This window comes from Ahaetulla prasina, chromosome 2, assembly GCF_028640845.1.
Source record: "Ahaetulla prasina isolate Xishuangbanna chromosome 2, ASM2864084v1, whole genome shotgun sequence".
Lineage (NCBI taxonomy): Eukaryota > Metazoa > Chordata > Lepidosauria > Squamata > Colubridae > Ahaetulla > Ahaetulla prasina.
Window position 1 is genome coordinate 52098810 of NC_080540.1, and position 18858 is coordinate 52117667.

The following is an 18858-nucleotide window of genomic DNA, read 5'->3' on the forward strand; positions in this document are numbered from 1 at the left end:
AGATAATAGCCTTAGTCTTTTGTCTTCAGCATGATATGGATACCAGACAGTGGTGGGATTCAAATAATTTAACAGCCAGTTTTATGCCCTAATGACTGGCTGGGTGGGTGTGGCCATGGTGGGCATGGCCAGGATGTGTGACAGACAACTCTAGATATGGGACAAAACAGGCTTGCCTTTATTGCTCTTATTCAGTCTAATAATTATTCCCTATTTACATAAGGAATATAGTGGTGGCATTGGAATATGTTTGGAAGTGAGATGTGACATTGTTGCCTATCCCTTAATTTGCCTTCCAAAATAAGGATTCTTATTATGTCATAGTTTGTCCTGTTCTGACCCATATGTTGAATTTTTAAAAATTAATTGGTATGTCTAATCTAGCTTCTTCATATTGTTCCAGCTCTCATCAGGCTGGAATTAAATAAGAGACTTTTGGAGTCATATGGCTGAAGATGGACTTTCTAATGTCTCAAGTGTATTATTTTTATTATGGTTGGTTGCATAACCAGCCAGATGTTTAGACTTTTTAATGGTCAATCAGCCATATATTTGGATTGGATTTGGCATTTTATCTACCTATTGAGGTTTCCAAGGACCTAGAATAGGCAAGATGTCATTAATATTATATGCTTGGGTGTCAAATTTAAGGCCCGTGGGCCAGATCCAGCTTAGAACTGGCCCACAGGGCTACCTTGGAAACAGTGAAGGACCGGTCTGCAGTGCTTTTGCCAGAGAAAACAGACTCAGGACAGCTGCACGCGCCCCTTCTGAGCTCCGTTTTCACTGGCAGATGGCTGTAGGAGGCAGTCATGGCAGAAAATGGAGCATGCAACCCCCCTCAGCTCCATTTTTGCTGGCACAGTCTGTAAAAGGTCATCGCATTCCCCCCAGCCCCGCCCGAGCCAACACAAGTGATGTTGAGCTGGCCACACACACACACTGAGGTCAAACACAACCCTGATGAGGCCTTCAATGAAATCGAGTTTGACACCCCTGTTATATGCTGTTGCAGGATGTAAGTTCTATCTTCAGATATTTCTGCAACTTTTTGAGGCCGAGAGAGATCATGACTGGTCCTAATGTGACTCAATTTGGTTCAAATGTGACATCTTTACCATCATATTATGCTGTTTTGGAGTCCCACTAATGACAGCCTTGCAATAACCATTTTTCATAAAGAACTGATTGAGTGCCACTTCCACAGTTGTTGCCAAGATTTTCATCACAAACCAGTAAGCTGTTGCATGAAGGATGGTAACAGTAATACAAGCAGTGGTACATTTCTTAAAAAGCCACACATCTTTCAAAATAGCCATCCCTGTATAGCAGTTTTCTGCATTATGTCTTCCACAATGGTCAATGTTCTCTTCTCTTTTTTGCCTGAGAAATAAAGGGAAAAAATAAAGTCCTCTAGACTCTACAGCATTCCTGCAAGCTTACTTCAAAAATTCAGAAAAAAATATTGACTGAATTTAATACCTGAATTCCAAGTTCTAATGGAGTCAGTTTAGCCAGAATGAAATGCAAAGAATAGATATTCTAACTTCCATTTAATTGCTTGCTTATATTATAGTGCTAGATACTATTTCACAGCTTTAGAAATTATAATTTCTTTGGTTATATCCTTATCCACATAATTTGTCCTTAATTGATTCTATGCCTTTCACATTTTTTAATTCATACCATGTCCTATTCTATCCTATTATCCCATCCCTCATTTACGTCTTCCTAAACCAGTGGAATCTTTGTGGGATATCAAAACAGTCAGTCTGACGAAAGCTATCTTGCGCTATCATGATGCAAGCTCCTCCCCTTGTATTGTGTTATAATTTCACAAAAATGTCCCAAAGGATCAGAGCTTGGGATGAGATTGCATGATGATGTAAGGCCATCAAACAAATGCTGCCCTTGGATTTTTCATCTCAAGATCTGACACATATGTTGCAGCATCTTCATGAACAAGCCATCATGCTTAATTGGCTACTTATCTTCCATCCCTCATTTTAAGGATATTTATTATTTTTACAAATAACTCAAACATACTTTCCTTCTTCTGTTTTTCGTACAACAACAAACCTATAAGGTGGGTTGGACTGAGAGAGAGTGTGACTGGCCCATAGTCATCCAGCTGGTTTCATAGCTAAGGCATCTTGAATTCATGTTCTTATAGCCTGCTTTCTAGCCTGCTGTCTTAATCACTAGATGAGGGGTGTCAAACTCGATTTCATTGAGGAACACATCTGGGTTGTGTTTGACCTTGGGGGGGCTGGAGAGGGCATGGCCAGGGTGGGTGTGGCCAGCTCGACATCATTTGTGTCATGGGCACCTGCACACGGCCCTCTCAAGCTCCGTTTTCGCTGCCAGTGGCACTGCGGGCTGGTCCTTCACTGCTTAATACCCCCGTGGGCCAGATCTAAGCACCCAGCAAGCCAGATCCGTCCTGTGGGCCTTGAGTTTGACACCCCTGCACTAGACCAAAGTAGCTCTAATTACTTATATTGGGGTAGTATTTCCTGACAGATCTAGAGACTGATCAATAAATTTACTGCTCATAGCTTTTTAAATTTTCCTTTACGCAAATTTTCCTTTATGAAAATGTGTGAATCATCCATGATCTCCTTTGTTACTTTGCTTCAGCAAATTCCATTTCCTTGTCAATCTCTTTTTATTCAACTTCAATTTGGAAATGGTTCTATCGACATACTTATTTCCATGGCAGGTGTCATCTCTTAAAAAACAACTGCAGCATCATGCACAGTTGAAAAAGTATTACAGTATGATCAAAAATGGTATTTTTAAAGAAGGAAATGATTTGTGAACTTGCTGAAACAAAGATTAATTTGCTTAGATTTAAGAATTAATAAACCCCTGAATCATTGCACTTTTTTTTTTTAGAAAAAAGGAATCCTATCATATATTTTTTGTAATATTTTAAACAACATTTTTGGCAGGAAAATGCACCTTACCCCTTTACCTTCACAGATAGAACAGACAAGCAGGTGTACGAAGCAGAAACATTCAGAAAGAATACAGAGCATTTAGCAGACTTTTAGAACGAAAATGAAATTCATTTTATTGAAGCTTTCCATTAGAATGTCACGTTTGCTTCTTGGTTTATTATAATGTTATACCATATATAGCCTCTTCCCTCCTGATTAAAAAGAATCCATGCTGGTTATGTGACAATAAAAAAAAAATTAAGTACCTGCAGGCATAAATAGAAATCCCTCCCAAACCCTGAGATTTCATTTCCCCTCATCCCTACAAATTCATTTCTACTTTAGCAAAAACCGAACTAGCTTTTATATATAAGCTAGAAGCTGTATTTCAAAAGAAAGTGATAAATCAGCCAGCTACAAATTTTCTGTGGTTCTCTCACGACATCAAAAATTATGGATTTCTCAGGCATGAGAATTGATTTAAAAATTATTATACAAACCATCCATGGAACTGTATGTTTCTTGAAAAAAGTAGTTTGTTTTAAAGCCAAAATTCTTGATTTACACCTATTGACAAACTCAGAACCTGGGAAGAATAAATTGAACTCAGACTAACTCACTCATGGGGTGGGGGGAGGGGAAGCAGGGAGTGTAAGAACACTTCAGTCTACTTCTTTTGTGTTTGTATGGAGAACCTTTCGCCGCGAGCTTAAAACCTACTTATTCATCTGCGCTGGACTGGGTTAGGGTTTTAATGGGTTTTAATGGGTTTTAGTTCTAAATTTTAATTCTGGCCAATTTTAATAAGTTTTTAACTGTATTTTAATTTGTATTTATAGTATTGTATTTTTACTTGGCTGTGAACCGCCCTGAGTCCTTCGGGAGAAGGGCGGTATACAAATTTAAATAATAAATAAATAAAAATAAATGCTGCCTATTTTCCTATTTTCTGATATGGCTTTCTCTTCTTGTAAAAACTATAACTTTCAAAGGTAAGCTGCCCTCTCCTTTATTTTCAGTAAGATATGGTGGTGCAAACTCTTTCTCTTTGAATTATTATATGTTAAGCTAAATCCAGTGGTGGGATTCAGCCAGTTCGCACCACTTCGGGAGAACCGGTTGTTAACTTTCTGAGCAGTTTGATGAACTGGTTGTTGGAAGAAATCATTAGGGCAGAGAACCGGTTGTTAAATTATTTGAATCCCACCACTGGCTAAATCCCCTATCAAGTTTATTTTGGCTTACAATGTTCCTTCTCATCCTCTGTTCATGTTTCATTTTTCTATCGTCCCTACCCTTCAACCACATGATCCAAATTTTGTTTTTCAATGGAGAGAAGGAAACACAAAAGAAAAGTTAGAACAATATAATGCCAAAAAAAGGCAATATTAATTTTGGGGATGTGTGTGTTTTAAAATCTTAATTAAATTGAATTTCAGCACTCCCAGATTAAAAGCTGCTCTATTTTATTCATCTATGTGAAGAAGGACAGGTTGAATGGGTTGACCTCACTACTAAGGCGTTCTTCTACTAACCAGAATCGACTGAGGATAAGGTGGTTTTTTACCAGCCAACTTTGTGAGGATCACAATAACTGATCACAAAGGATCATTTAATGTGGTGAATAGATTGCAGATCTGAATAGGTAGTCCTCAACTTACAACAGCTCATTTAGTGACAGTTCAAAGTTACAACAGCACTGACAAAAGTGACCATTTTTCACACTTATGACCATTATAGCATCCCTGTGGTCATGTGATCAGAATTCATACATTGGACAATTGATTCATGTTTATGACAGTTGCAATGTCCTGGGATCATGTGATCCCCTTTTGCGACTTTCTGACAAACAAAATCAATGGGAAATCCAGATTCACTTAATTTACTAACTTAACACCACCAATGATTCACTTAACAACTGTGGCAAGAAAGGTCGTAACATGGGGCAAAACTCACTTTACAAATGTCTCAACATATATTTTGGGCTCAATTGTGGTCCTACGTCCTGTACTAGACTTGATATCCATGATTTGTTCCATGCAAATTTGATGTGATAATATATGGCTTCACAGTTGACAACTTCAGCCAGAGTTTAAGGAAGTTTAGGGAAATATTGTGGCAACAATAGTTAGTGGACTTGCCAGCAGCAATGCATATGGAATAAAGATAGTGACCATAAGTGTTTTGTATGCTACATTCAATTTTTTTTCATTTTTCAGACTCCCTACAACCCTTTTGTCTCAACCTGACTTTCCTCCCCAAACACCTTGTACTGTGTGGTTCCTTCAGGTTCAGTTTTTCCCACCCCTGTCTGGTATTCCGACCTTAGTAAGGCCACTTAAAAAAAGAAAAACTTAGTGATGAAATTCCTTGAAATGCAAAACAGGGTAGATGTTTATGTTGTTCTTTTTGCAAGGGTAACAAATCCGGGTTAGGCCTTTTCCTGCTTCTATGTATCCATCCTTAAGTCAGCACAATATTACAACATACACATTTACCAAACTAATTCTGCCTCTTTCCAGTCTGGATTCCGTTAAGTGGCAAGGAATTCAGAAACATGCAAAAGCCATTAATGCAGGGCCTTTTAAAGTGGGGCATTTGGACAGATAATGGAGGTAATGAACAATGTGTAATTGCTTGTTTGTAAGTCAAGGATTCAATTTGGGGCCATCATTATAGAGATACAATTTCTGGGTTCTTTTTTTTTGTGTGTGTGATGGTTTTTACATTATTTAAGATTAAAAAAAAGGGGATAACTGAGAGAAAAAAAATTGAGAACCACTGTATTAAAATGAGTGATTTTGAGAAATGGATGTCAAAAATTTATCAAATAAATACAAATTTATTTATTAAATTTATTTGTCATGGCAAGATGTTATATTACATGTATGTGTGTGGAAAGGTGGGCATGGAAACAGAGAGTGCTAGATGTCAACTAGAAATGTATGTAAATTCTGTTTCACCATCAAACTATCAAATTATCGAATGGTTGTCAACAGTTTGCAATGTTGACCATTTCTGAAATAAAACAAGCATTTACTTCTAATTGTATTGTTCAAATCTTTGGGGAGCTTAACCCTAATTTGTGCCTACTTGGGAGTTTGACAAAACCTGTATTTCACTCCTCCTCCTCCTCTTTTACCACTTTGGGTTATCTCTGTTTTACCTTCATGAGTATGCATGTTTTGCCTGAGATACGGAGATCATCTGAATGCAGCATCAGAAAGATGGATAGCTATTTCAATAAATGTGCAAGTTTATACACACAACAGTGGTGTCATTTCTATGTCAAAAGGCCTCTGACATGCACAATCCACAGTAGTTAAGTAATCTAATGCCCAGCAAGGTGTAAATTTTCATATTCCCTAAGATTATCTTTCAGATTTATATTTATTACAAATATACCTGTTTATTTACAGGTATGAAGCATTCCCTTGGGAACCAATTGGCAGCTTATAATTCATCAGTGACCTGACTATTCAGGAACTGAATTTAGTGAATGAACCAGACTTATAGTAAAAATAGTTTGTTTAAAATTAATTACTTTAGCAGATGTTGTTTGCTTTGTACATCTAAGCTGATGACTATGTACCTAGGAATGGCAATGTTCCTTCAGGGAATAGAGATAATAAAAATGGACTACAAAGCTGAAAGATGTATTGGAACAAAAATGATAAGAGCGAGAGAAAAAATTAAAAGTACAATAATATGTTTTTGCAGAGTCTTCAATGCTACCTGTACTTATATTCACTTTTGTTCCCAACTAGAGTAAAAAGCAAAAGACCTAAAGCTCTGAATGTGATTCTGTAACAATTTAATTCTGTACATTTTTAATATGTTTATCTAGCCCAGAACAGAAAATATTCTGTTAATCTGGATGGGTTGTTTTTTTTTGATAAATTTGAAAAGCAGTTTGATTTGTTACTTGGAATCAGGACCAATTAATCCAATGGAATTTATCAGTTAACATACATACATACATACATAGACAGAGTTGGTTAGAAGACAATTATTTAAATGTTTTAAATAATTAAAAATACATTAATAGTAGAAGTATGGCAGTGATCTACCCTCTCCATCTCAAATATTCAGGGAATCTTTCAGAAATCTGTGGCATAGGGTTATTGTTGGGAACAAGATTGCAAGCCGTGGGCCTGTACCCTAGAGATGCAGCTGAGCGTGCAAAGTGGCATTAATGATCCGAAAAGCGGACCTGCACCTTTGGGAATAAGCTAGGAATAAGAAGGGTTATTGTTGGGAAAAATATTATTGATTGAAGGCTTCCTTTTTTCAGTAAAAGGCAGAGAAAAGAGTCCCATTTATTGTATTTAAAACACCTTAGAATTTTGCTTATACATCCCGGTGTTTCCTACCTGAGCCAAAAGAAATGGATTCAGTAAGCAATCCATTTTTCTCATTTAAGAACCAAACTGCTCCTTGAAGTTGTCCTACCTCACTAGATGAGTTTGGGGAGGCATCATTCTAGAGGTGGTAGTGTCTGATTAACTGGATTTATTGTTATTTTTAGAAAATGGTTATTAATGAAATGGATGATAACCAGTGCAAAATGATGGTAGCATATAGTAGCCTGAGGAAGTTAAAATATCAAACAACTACAGATGTTTAAACATTAGGGGCAATTCACTCAGCACCAGACTGATTCAGCAGCTGCATTTACTTTAGGTTTATCTGCAATTAAATCTAGGCATATACGTAAACTTATCCTTCCATCCAAAGCAAGTTAATGAAAGTTTGGGGTTCAAAGCTGATAGAAATAATACCTCCCAATTAGTATTCCTGTGATGAAAATTATTTGAAAGATAGCTTCATTGACTTTCACTTAAGGGCTGATGAAGATAGAAAGTAGCAGATGATCATCTGGAAGGCTAATTGTATTACAGCTCAAAATAATTGTGTTGTACATGTGTTGAGCTTATCAATTCACAAATCCCATTAACTGTTCTTTTTCCCTATAGATACCCCAAATCAGTTATGCTTCAACTGCACCAGAGTTAAGTGATGACCGCCGCTACGATTTCTTCTCACGGGTTGTTCCTCCGGATTCCTTCCAAGCACAGGCAATGGTGGACATTGTGAAAGCTTTGGGATGGAATTATGTTTCCACCTTGGCTTCTGAAGGCAGCTATGGTGAAAAGGGCATGGAATCTTTTATACAAATTTCCAGAGAGTCAGGTAGGTGAGGAATCATCCTGCATGTAATATCATATTGTGTAAATTATAATGTTTTATAAATAAATAAATATCTTAGGACAAAAGTTGTGTATGTGAATGTGTATGTATGCGTGTTACAGATTTTTTTTTTTAAAAAAAGCAGTTCTGCATGATATCATTTTCTTTCAAAGGTCCTTCAATCTATTCTTCACTTTTGTAGGTATTTTCAGATATAAGCATTTAGCGGTCAGAGGAATAAATGGCATTAATACTGTTAGGAAAAGAAAGAACAGTGAAATTATATCAATTTTTGATTCCCCACTGTTAGAAATCTCATATTTTGGAACGACAATATTGAGTCTTTATCTCTTCAAGTCAGGAGTACTTCTGAAGCTGATAATTTCTTAGATACAAACTCTGTGTCTTGTATATTTTTTTAGTTAGCTTCACACTTTTTAAATTGTATGGGCTGTCTTAAGAAGAAAATCTCTTGTCTTCTGACAGAGGGATCAAATGTTATTACCTCTGAAATAGTATTAAAATAACCATGAGATTTGTATTCAAGGACTGCATAGAGGTTTATGAATATACTCTCTCATTACTCCAACAATTTCAAGTAAATCAATGATTTCTGAATGTTTATGTGTTGGCCATCTTTTGCTCCTTGAGGAGTATGCTAAGCAACTTCTCCTACATTTAATTAAAATGCTCAAACAAGATTCTGTAGCACATTCTGGCATTAGTATACACTCTTTTGCTGATGCGTAGCATAATCCAAATCGGTAACCATGGGAAAGCTCTATTCTATCTAGGTTTATCTGGTGTTATGAAGAATCTCACATTTGTCCCTGACAAATTTCCAAACAATCCCAGAATACTTGGGGACATAGTTTGAAAGCCACTAATATAAAAATATACAGTCTGTTTCTCTACAATAGAATATGTCAGCTATTTAACATTTGTGAAAGAAATGATTTCTCATCATTCTGGAACATCCCAAGGTACAGGAAAGCTAATCTTTTGTTCGTTCAAATTCTTAAAAATATTTAATAGATTAATAAATAAGAATACCTGAAAAGAAGTTAATTAAGTAAAAGGTTTTTGCTGTGGTTGTTTATTATTGCCTTACTTGAGAAAACAATACGATACATTTAGATTAAAGCATTCATTGTATCCGTTGTGTAGCAATCATATTAGAACAATAATAATGACAGCAGTTGAAATAAAAAGAGAACATTCACAGAAAATAATCTGAAGTTGACATTGTTCACTAAAATATCATATTAATGGGGAAATATATACAAAGTGCAGTCATTGTGTTGTTGAGGGTGTGTTCTATCACATGTGAGATCACAATAATTTAATGGAGGAAAAATCAATTCCAATATACTTCTCTAATTTTGCTTGTTCCTTGATTACAAGGAGAACAAATAGAATTACATCAAGTGCAAGAAACATCATACAGTATTGTGTTTATTTGCCATTGGATCAAATACCTTTGTGGTATTTATTCAATAGTAGTCTGGTTGGGAAGCCATTCATCTGCTTAAACTGGAAAATAGGGCATGTCCAATTTAGTGAAACACAGGTTCTTTGAAAGTGATTGATGGAACTTAAGATATGAATGATTGAGAATCATTGCTATACATCTGATTTGTGACTGAAATATATATTACTTCATTAAATGTGTTATTCTCCAGATCAGAGACAGGGAACTTGTAGTTGTCCCAATGTCACCAAAATGCAATATTCAGCATTGCTCATCACTGGATTAGTTGTTCTGAAACATTCAGAAGGCCACTGATTTTCTACTCCTAATTGAAAGCCTTTGAAATAAATGATGTTAACTAATTTCTTTGGCTAAAGATTTTGTGCTAAAATGAACCAGATTAAGCAAATACATAGTAGTAGTAGATTACAAATTCCTATTAAATATTTATCAGATAGATTTGCTATCCAATGAGATTTTTTAAAAATCTAAAACATGTGAAGAATGTGAATACGAGATCAGTCTATCTGATTGATTATTTAGATTAAATAATCAGTCAGATAGCAGCAGAATCTAGATGTTTTGTCTGCCTATATTATTGCTATATTAAAGAGCACCTCCATAATTACTAATGCTATAAACGGTCACTGAGTAATTGAAGTATTCCATTCTTCATTCATGTAGGAATTTGCTTTTGTGGCAGTGCTGCAATTTAAAACAGAATTCTTTATGAGAAAATTCTCCATGCTGGTATTGATAAAATATTGGTATTTGCTTGCATTTTCCCATTTGTCTGGATGCATATTTATGTATTACCATATAGGGAAAATTCCTGAGATTCAATGTCACAGGAATGGATGAAAATCACATGTCGGTTAATAATGGAAATACAAGCTTATTCATTTCCAAAGCTAAAATTATAGCTTTTGCATTGCTGAATTGTGCACATGTGTAGCAATTGCATACCAATTAAGATATCTATGTAAAATTATCAACATATCCAATAGGTATTAATAGAAATGACTCAATCATATTTTCAATATGCACATTAATTTATTTAGATTGAAACAAAACTGATAATTGTTAGAAAACAATTCAGTTTTAAAAACATAATCTTCCTGCTTAAAATGATTAATCATACACTTACAATGCTTCAGAGTTCTAGAATATTTGGATCTTAAGATTTTCAAATAATATCAACATCCATTGGCCTCTAATTAATATTCCAAGTTCCAGCTTTGATTTATTTTATTTTTTAATTCCATTCCATGATGGATTCATTGTTCCACTATATTGCCTGGGCTCACACACAGCACTTAAGTCATCTGTTTTTGGTTTCCAGCTACTTGTGATCTTTCCAACTGTGGCTTAAAACAGACCTCTATAATTTATCCAACAAAGCACAATTAAATATGCTGGTTTAGTGTGATATGTGAAAATGGGTACTGTTCTTCTTTTCTATTTATTTTACCACACTTAATGGCTTGGAGATTAGATATGTATTGGGGGAATAGGGCAGAGTTTCTCCTCATTTATTATACATGGATATCTTGCTTCCCATCCATGAAATGTTATTCCACCAATTCCTTCTCTTCCAATAGGTTTTTCAGTGGAAATTATGGCATACAGAAATACAATTGTTATACATCATAATATGAAAGCTCATTTCAGATTTATTTCTAATTAGAGACTTTATCCGGTTTAGATTGATGATGTGATAATGTTATCCATTCAGTTCTCGGCTATTCTATCAACCAGGTCTCTCCACATCCTGCACTACTTCCAGTTCAGATTTGTATTGTCCAATGTTTCCTCTGGGTTTGGATAGAATGGGTTGGGAATCGCACAAATCTTGAAGTAGAAAGGAAAAAGTCATATGTGAGAAGTGCAAAAGCTGATACTTAAGCGGTGAACTCTGAATCTGTAGATCATTTGTAGATATACTGCCATCTTCCACGATGATGAAGGTGGCAGGCTCCAAGTAATGCACCCATTACAAATCGAACTCTGTGGCATTGCTTTTCTTCAAAGAACTAATTTATGTAGATATACCATCTTGGCGCTACTGGTGAAAAGCCAGTACTAAAGTTCCCAGGCTTTTCAACCCAATATAAGTTTCACTTTCTCAAGTTTCCAAAACAATCAGTCACATTGTCCAACCAAGATGAGAGCTGGTTGCTTGGCGACTTCTCTCCTCCTCCTCCTCCTTTGCCTCCTCCTCCTCCTCCTTCTCCTCCTCCTCCTCCAGTCAGTGAGCCATTAGAATGCTGCATGACTCATCGGTTAGTTATGCTGTTTTGACTGAAGGCTCCATCCTCCTCCACCTCAAAACTGTGTCAAACTGAATTAACGTTAGGACACCCCAGGATGCCCAGAATTTTACCCAGGTAAAATTCTCACTTGACAGAAGGACTTTTATGATGGTGTTTTTTATGTCGCATTTATTTCTAAGTCTTTTTCCCTCTGAAATTTCCTGGCAGGATTATTTTCAGAAAGGTATCCTTGGCTCAGAAATTCTGATTTGGATTGGGAAAACTTGGACTGGCAAAATTTAATAGATTTCTTGCATATATATTATCTTCATATATATTATCTGTATCTATCTATCTATCTATCTATCTATCTATCTATCTATCTATCTATCTATCTATCTATCTATCTATCTATCTATCTATTATCTTGATATCTATTATCTATATCTATTATCTTCATACATCAGATAATAGATAGAAATCTAATAGCTGCACATTCTGTTTTCTAGTGAATTAAAAGGCATTCAATCTACATCAAGAGTCTTTATGCCATGAATAGGATAAAAAAAAACCTCTGTTTTATGTCATGGGACTTATTGGGAAGAAAATTAAACTGATCTCCATGCTTCCCACTGGCAGTCTTATACAAGTAATGGTGCATGCGCGCGTGCGCGCACACACACACACACACACACACACACACACACAGTGTGAGAGAGAGGGGGGCATAACACCAAAAGATCTACTTGTGAAATATTGTAACGTTATATAGCAACAGCAAGCTGCTATAGGAAAAACCAATTATTTAAAGGGATAAGCTATTGCAATTTTCTTTTTAATCTAACATTGCAATAAATAGTATTTAGTATGTGAGGTCAGGGCTGGATTACAAATGTTGAGACAGTCCTTTTGTACAATATACTTAACAAGAATTTAGTCTAGTTTATGGAAATTTTAAAATTAGATTAACCATGGATAAGCATGTCGTATGTGAGCTTTAGCAGTGGAACTGGAACTGATCTACTAGGAAGCAAAATGAAATGGGTAGGAATGGATACAAAATAGAAGTAGCTTCTGCTGAAATTTTCTGAGAAATTCCATTTATTTCAATGATTAGGATGAATGTTTCTCAGGGAATGCTTTTATCTGTCTGAATCTGACATATTTATTGTTGTATTCAGTATGCTGTGGATGATAACAAGAATTCAGAGCAATTTGGAAGTTTTGAAAATAGAAGTTGACATAGAAATCTGTCTCTAAATTGCCTCATGACTCCTTCAAGATCCTCCACAAAACTGCCCTGCCATTCTATAGCAGCTGGGAATATGCCAAATGAAAAGGAAGCATCCCCATCAAACTAGATAAATGGACTGGTTTATATTTTGTGTTGCTTTCTGGCTTCTTGGTTTTCTGTAACACTTTTATGGGAGTGTTGGGTTCAGTGTCTGACAGGACCACTTTGAAATTTCAGTGATGATTGCAATCAGACTGCCATCAGCTGCTCTGATCAGAGCACCCTGGGGACAGCACTGGAGAAAACTTGAAAGAACTTAACTCTTTGCTCACCTCACTCTTTTAGGTTTAGACAATTATTTATTGCTTTATTACCATTGGTTTTCTAATATTGTTGTGCTCTATATTGTTGCAAGACACCCAGAAATGTGTTTTACAAGATGGGTAGTCATACAAAGTCTTTTAAAATAAGCATGTGAGTAAATAAGCAAGTATGTAAACATTTGGCTGATTTATCCTCTTGATTGCAGTGGTGGAATTCAAATAATTTAATAACCGGTTCGCCCAGGGTCAGGTTGGCTGTAGTGGGAGGCGTGGCCCATCCCCATCCTCCAGGTCCATTACACATATGGGACAAGCCTCCAGTGATGGCCAACTTGACCCTGGGAGAACCGGTTGTTAAATTATCCCCCGGCTATCAAAATGGATCCTGGATGCTGCACTGCAATGAAGAAACGAGAAACAGAACAGCCGGCAGAGGGAAGGAGGAGGAGCAGGGAGAAGAAAGAAGAAAACCGGCTTTTTCCTTCCCTCACGCCAGCTGCTCCATTGCCCATTTCTCCATTGCAACACAAGTAATTTAACAACCGGTTCACCCATACCTGTGCAAAATAGCTGAATCCCACCACTGCTTGATTGGCTTAACAATTGCATTGTCTGTTCTCTCTTAGATGTTTTCCTCAGAGTAGGCCTTACCTATACATTTATTCTCTGCCACAATCTTTTCCTTTTATCCTTTTCTACTCCCCCTTCTTCCATCTCTTTGTTTGAAAATAGCTACAGAAATATCTCAAAATAGAATTTTGAGCAGGTGGAAACTGTTTTGTTTAACTATCATCTGCCTGTTTACCTATCTAAATTAGGCACACATAAAACATATTTTTCAGTGCATGTGGCATTCCTCCTCCACTTACAATATGCTAAATTTTCTTCAAATTTCTTAATGGGAGAAATGAGAAATTCCTTCCATCTTAATGAGAGAAAAATCCAACTTACAGCCATTTGTAACTATGTATTTATAAAATGAGTTTTCCCATTATTTGTGCTGTGAAGTTCAGTTGATTGCACTATCCCAAAAGCAATGTAAGATATACTGTTCTATTTTTTCAAGAGTTGATCCAGACTTGAGAGAGGCCAGATGTCTTTGCACATCTCAAGCCATGTGCAAAGCCATTGCAAATGATTAAAATCTTTAAAAATCCACTGTCTAATGCAGTTTTATTTTTTAGCCCAGTATGCCCTTTTTCTTATATAAATACCCTGATAAATGCTTATTCCTTTGCAAATCCCCCTTTCTTTAGATGCAAGATAGACCTGGCATATTTTTAAAACACAACTTTCCTGAATGTGCACTAATTTTGTGAACTTCCCAAGGTGATACTGCTGAATCACGGCCAAATTTATAACATAGCTGCTGTTCTTATCATCTATCTACCTACCTACCTACCTACCTACCTACCTACCTACCTACCTACCTATCTATCTATCTATCTATCTATCTATCTATCTATCTATCTATCTATCTATCTATCTACCTATCTATCTTCTATCTATCTTGCTATCTAGCTATCATCTATTATCTATCATTTATATACCCATCTCTCTCTCTCTCTCTCACACACACACACACACACACACAATTATTATTTTAAAAACAACAGTAAATAACAACCACAATATCCTTGCTACTACACCAAACCAAACATACTATTATCCTTCTGACTAAATCTTCATTCTAGCCCAACATTTAAAGGAACAACTAGATCTTTCCAGTCTTCTAGAATGCTAAAGGGGTAGGGACAACTTGAATCTCAGTTGGTAGATTATTCCAAAAGGCTGGGGCAGCTACAGAGAAAGCACAATTCCAAGATCCCATCAGATGACAGCATGTAAAGCATCCCACTCTATCTGACCTAGTGGGATGGGTAATTGCTTCAGGGAAAAGTGGCCCTGAAAATAACATTTCTTGAGCCATGCAGGGCTTTTAAGGTGAGCACCTTGAACTTTTATCCAGAAAGCAATTGGAAACCAGTGCGGCTCACAAAGCAGTAATGTAATTTGACTGAACTTCAGGGCACCTAGAACCATGTATGTCATTGCGTTCAGGCCCAGCTGAAACTTCTGCATAGTCTCTAAGATGATCCCTTTGTAGAGTGTATTGCAGTAATCAAATCAGGAAAAGACTAATGCATGTGTGACCATGAGCAACATCCCCCAGTCTAGAAATGGGTGCAACTGGCACACAAGATTTGTACAAATCAATAACTACCAGCTGCTCTTCCAGCAGGAACCATGAGTCTAGGAGGATTCCCCAAACAATCAAGAAGATACCATTTAAAACTCAGACAAGGAAATAAAAAGGGTGCTAAATTCAACTATTTAGAAATGCCAAGTGATGTGGATTTCAAACTGTTGGAATTGAAAAATTGGAGTGATTGAGAGTCTAGATCACAGTTTGCAAAAACTCATTTTTAATATAACTTTTGAAACTGAAAAAGTTACTAACTGATCCATGACACCACTGTTTTGTTCTCTGAGTCTGTCAACCGCATGGCTATAGCCTTTGGCTATAACTCTTACTGTATGTGCCAACATTTTCTTAGTGTTTGAAACAAGAAACACTGGATTAGCCTAACTCTTCTCCTTCCAATTAAGATTGGACTTTATATATACCCTTACTATATATGCATTAAACAGATTATTTGCAAGTACTCTGCTCCTGCGTGCACTTAGAGGCGTACTCTAACCATGTAGTAATTTTCATATACAACTATTTAATCTGCCATTATATGTGCAGACTGATATGGAAATCCAGCATTTTACCAAATGCTGTGAAATAATTTCTCCAGGACTAAACTATACAACATTCTACAACAGTCACCAATGCTGAATTTTAGAAAATATAGTCGTAGAAAAGAGTTGCATAAATTCAGTCATTCAGTCTCTATTTTCTTTCCAATGTCTGGAGTACAATTTGGTTGCAATTGGCCAATTATAGATTCTCTTGAAAGTGGCTATTTTCTCAAGAACAAATTTCACTCTGACTTCCTCTGCTTCATACATAAGAATAATAGAAATGGAGGTGAGGGCAAGGAGATAGAGAAAAAAGAAATGTGGGGATGAGGCATGCAACTTCACATCTGAATACAGATTTTTAAAGAAGCAGATACAGTTATAAAATAGTGTAAAGAATGAATGCTAGATATATATTTTGCATTACTACTATTTTTCCTGGTTGATTTTGCTTTTTTAAAATTGCTCAAAATGGACAATTTGAGAAAGAACTGCCCTTTTTATTTATTTATTTATTATTTGTGAATATATAACCTGCTATGGTCCAGGCAACTCTAAGTGGAATACAAAAGCAACAGCCACAATTAACAGTATAATAGCAAAAATAACAAATGACAAAAAGTTACATATTAAAAATTACAATTAATATAACATTCTGGCTCTGGGAACCATATAGGATTCATAGTGACAGTGGTATAGGAATATCTTAGCTTTTAAACTTTAAAAAGTTTCATCCATGTTGAATATATATATAAGGCATTACGCACATTGATAGTACTGTCCAGTGAACATACGTGAAAATATTTACAGACCCCTCACATCCTGGACATAAACTGTTTCAACTCCTACCCTCAAAACGATCCTATAGAGCACTGCACAGCAGAACAACTAGACACAAGAACAGTTTTTTCCCGAAGGCCATCACTCTGCTAAACAAATAATTCCCTCAACACTGTTAAACTAGTTACTAAGTCTGCAATTAATCTTCTCATCATTCCCATCATCCATCTCCTCCCACTTATGACTGTATGACTGTTGCTTGTTGCTCGTATCCTTACAATTTATATTGATATTGATTGTTTTCTAATTGCTTATTTATACCCTATGACTATTATTAAGTGTTGTACCTTATGATTCTTGTTGAATGTATCTTTCAGACTTATGTACACTGAGAGCATATGCACCAAGACAAATTCCTTGTGTGTCCAATCACACTTGGCTAATAAAAAATTCTATTCTATTCTATTCTATTCTATTCTATTCTATTCTATTCTATTCTATTCTATTCTATTCTATTCTATTCTATTCTAGTGTAAAGAATAATCTGGTAGCCTTCTTCTAATGATCTTTTAAGCAATGACTTGTGTTATTCTGATATTTTATCAGAACTGATACTATTTGAAGTATTTTCTAGAATAAGAAGGCATGTTGGAGTATCTGACTGTCCTGCTTTCTTTTTCAAAGCTACGAATACACAGAATTGTAATTGACAAATATACAGAATTCTCACAGATTATATAAAATGTCTATATCATCATCCTGATAATTGTGCAAATTATTTAAATTCTGACTTATTTCCCAGAGTATTTGCCAAAGTATTAAGATTATTATTCTTTTGTTAGCCTTTTAGACACACTTCCAGACTTATTCCTTGCTATTCTTCATATACGTAACCCTCAACTTATAAACCATTGGTTTAAAAACTATTTAAAGTTATGATGGCACTAAAAAAAGTGACTTATGATCAGTCCTTGAACTTATGATCAAAACAGTGTCCCCATGGTCAATTGATCAAAATCCAGTCAGTTGACAATTGGTATGTATTTATGATACCTTGTGGTCATATGATCACCATTTGTGACCTTCTCAATGGTCTTCTGACAAGCAAAGTCAGTGAGGGAACCTGGATTCTTTTAATCACATGATTCAAATAGATTAGTGATAGAAGCCCCAGCCCCAGTTGTGGTCATAAATTGAGGATTACCTGTATTGATTTTTATTATGGGTACTTTAAATTAGTTGACTTTCTAATAAGAGATGATTTGAATTTCACTCAACCATTTATAGAAGGCAGTAGATATGTGTGATGAAAGTTAATAGTTCAAGTGAGTTTTGATATCACTACAGGATAGAATTTTTAAAGAGAATTTCATCTTTAGTTAATATAAGGATAATTTCACCCTTTACTTGATTAATAAGCTTTATAGATGACTAAAAATTAAAAAGAAATCTGTGTACAAGATATATAAAGAGTGTTCAGCTACAGTGAAGATGGAGATTCTTTTTACCTTTTATGTAAGGGTTGTGAAGTTTTGTTCTAAATAATTGAAGTATGGCAAAGAGGAACAATCGTATTTGATTTCAAATAAAGAAACGCCTCAGAAATTAGGAGATTGTAGAGAGTAGAAAGAATGAATGTTACCTAGCACCAACATCAGAGAATATATTTGTCTGAACAAAGCCTGACATACTGAAATAGTATGGAGACTCCTGCTTGAGCAGTGGGTTGGACTAGAAGACCTCCAAGGTCCCTTCCAATCTGTTATTCTGTTAATCATTACGTGACTATCAGTTCGTCAGTTGGATAGTTATAAATCCACCCAATTCTGCTAACAGATCAAAACTTTATAGCTGAATTGTGTAGTACAGAAAACTGTACAGAATAGTACTATTTTCTGTATTACACAACTGTATTATA

The 18858-nt window shown here is 35.7% G+C and overlaps 1 protein-coding gene across 1 annotated transcript in view; it reads left to right on the forward strand.

Moving 5' to 3' along the window:
- The window catches only part of GRM7 (glutamate metabotropic receptor 7), a 539227-nt gene that overhangs the window by 196141 nt on the left and 324228 nt on the right, over window positions 1-18858 (forward strand). Inside the window, exon 2 of the mRNA XM_058171493.1 lies at window positions 7919-8135. Within this exon, the coding sequence (XP_058027476.1) occupies window positions 7919-8135 (217 nt within the window). The remainder of the gene's footprint in view (window positions 1-7918; window positions 8136-18858) is intronic.